This window comes from Pygoscelis adeliae, unplaced genomic scaffold (assembly GCF_000699105.1).
Source record: "Pygoscelis adeliae isolate BGI_AS28 unplaced genomic scaffold, ASM69910v1 Scaffold429, whole genome shotgun sequence".
Classification (NCBI taxonomy): Eukaryota; Metazoa; Chordata; class Aves; order Sphenisciformes; family Spheniscidae; genus Pygoscelis; species Pygoscelis adeliae.
In genome coordinates, this window is record NW_008825561.1 from 1,186,286 (window position 1) to 1,188,423 (window position 2,138).

At 46.5% G+C, this 2,138-nt stretch overlaps 1 protein-coding gene across 1 annotated transcript in view; it reads right to left on the minus strand.

The window, feature by feature from the left end:
• Positions 1-1,949, minus strand: part of GSC (goosecoid homeobox) — a 3,612-nt gene extending 1,663 nt beyond the window's left edge. The window contains exon 1 of the mRNA XM_009332388.1: positions 1,913-1,949. Within this exon, the coding sequence (XP_009330663.1) occupies positions 1,913-1,949 (37 nt within the window). The remainder of the gene's footprint in view (positions 1-1,912) is intronic.
• Positions 1,950-2,138: the final 189 nt, after the last annotated feature.

Here is a 2,138-nt window from a genome sequence, read left to right on the forward strand (position 1 = left end):
ACTTTTGGGAGAAATTTTAAAAAGGGATCGGAGCGAAAAGAGCGGAGCTTTTGCCGAGGGCAGCTTGCGGGCAGAGCGTGCGTGCGTGTCTGTGCGCGCGTGTGTGCGTGTGCGTGTGTGTGTGTGCGCGCGTGTGCGCAGGATCCACCCCTGGAACTTTCCCCCCTCAACTCTCGCCTGTTTACTGATCTCAACCCAGAGGGCTGCTCGGAGTATAATCCATCTGAACCTCTTCCCTTTTTTATACCCAGGCGACGTCATCCTGGATTTGGTTCCTGGTAATATGCAGATGACAAACAAAACCAGATTTGATTTTTTTTTTTCTCCCCCTTTTCGGTGGGGAAGAGGTGGGGGTTACACAAAGGAGTGAAAGGAGCCCGGGTCTGTGTATTGAGAATTAATGAAATTAACGTAATCCTTTCCATTAGTGGGCTTTTTTGAAAGGCCCCAGAGTTAGGCTTGATCTCTGCTGCACCGGCTAATTGCCCAGGTTAATCTTATTAATGCCATTGTGCAGAAGTGGTTAGCAGCTCCTAGCCTTGGCTATTATGCACCTACTTTGCCCGTGTTAGTTCACGTTAGTGGGTGCGATTTCCTCTGTCTGAAGCTCAGATTCATTATTCATGCTTCGAATTGGTTAAGAAGCACTTTTTGAAAAAATAAACTGCGATACAACCGTGCAACTCCCCCCCTCCAAGTGTTTCTGCGGCAGGGTTTGAATCTTGCGTCCCCCGGCTCGGAGAACTGAAGGGCCGTTGCGGAGTATGCGCGCCTCTGATTTAAGCTTTATGCAGTGAAGCAGCAACGTCTTCACTGAGTAAACGAACTGGGTTTTTTTTTTTCCTCTTTTCCTAGATCACCTGGCGGAACTAGGACGCGTGAATGTTGTAAACATTTATGTTTGTTTTTTTTTTTTTAACGGATTCAGATCCAGACAGGTATCACTTTTTACTTTTAAAAAAAGCCAGGAGGTGGAAATGTTAAAGACCAGTGCCATCTCAAGTGCCCGGGTCTGGTAGGTGTTCCGATTTGCTTCTGATCCATCCCGGTGCCTTTTTCTTTTCTTTTTAAGGAAGAATCTTTCTTTTTCTAGCTTAGAAAACAAAACCTTTAGAGTTGCAATGATACGGAGAACTTTATATTTTGCATGTTCCGTGAATTTAAAATGGAGCAGTTTTAAGTCCCTAAAACTCTTCCTGTTAAGAGGTTTGGCTCTCTTGGTAGCTGGCTCTTGTGATTTGCAGAATACTTCGTCTGTCACGACTGTCACTGGGAATCCACAGGAGGTGAACTGAATAAGATTAGACTATTTACCCCATCAACTCTCCATCAAAGAAGGTAGGAAATTGTACGCATGAAATGAAAACAAGCCATTAGGGTCCGTTTACGAGGAACACATTATTTTTCTTCAACAAAGAATATCCTCGTTAGCGCTTCCTCGCACTTTATCTTTATCCTTCCTTTCCTCGATATTCCAGGATTTAAAACCGCAACTGAGAATGATCTAAACCAAAACCCTATTTCTAGCAAAAGACTCGTATGAACGTTAAAGAAAAAGAACGCCAGGACTTAATTCTCACTTTCTCAATACATCGCGATGTGACTAATTACTAGCGTAGTTTCCTTTAATTCAATTTATTTGCCGGCCAATTTCTTTCCGCCTTTGGCATTTCGACCTGAGCTTCGTGCAAATTTTGCAAATTTGATATAAAGTGAAACTATTTGACAGAGGGTTGGGTTTGTTTTTTTTTTTTTTGTCAGATTTGGGATTTTTCTGTTGTTGCTTTGGGGGTTTTCTTTATTCTTTGATTGTTTGTTTGTTTGTTTGTTTGGGGTTGGGTTCTGGGGGCAGTTTTGGGCTGGTTTGTTGGGGTTTTTTTGGTAAGTAATTCCCTGGGCGCAGCTCGGTCACCCTGCACGCAGAGCAGCGCGCTGCTTAATTCCGCCATCGGGATGCTCGTCCACGTCCTCAGCGGCTCCGCTGCAACGCGCGGTAGCATCTCTCCGGTGGCCTTTGCCGCTCCCGGAGGTGAGCGGGGCTTCGGGCGAGGCGGGCTCGGAGCCCCCGGGAGAGCCAGGCCCGAGGGGGTGCCGAGAGCGGGGGCAGGGGCGGCTGTCCCACCGGCGAGGAGGGGAAT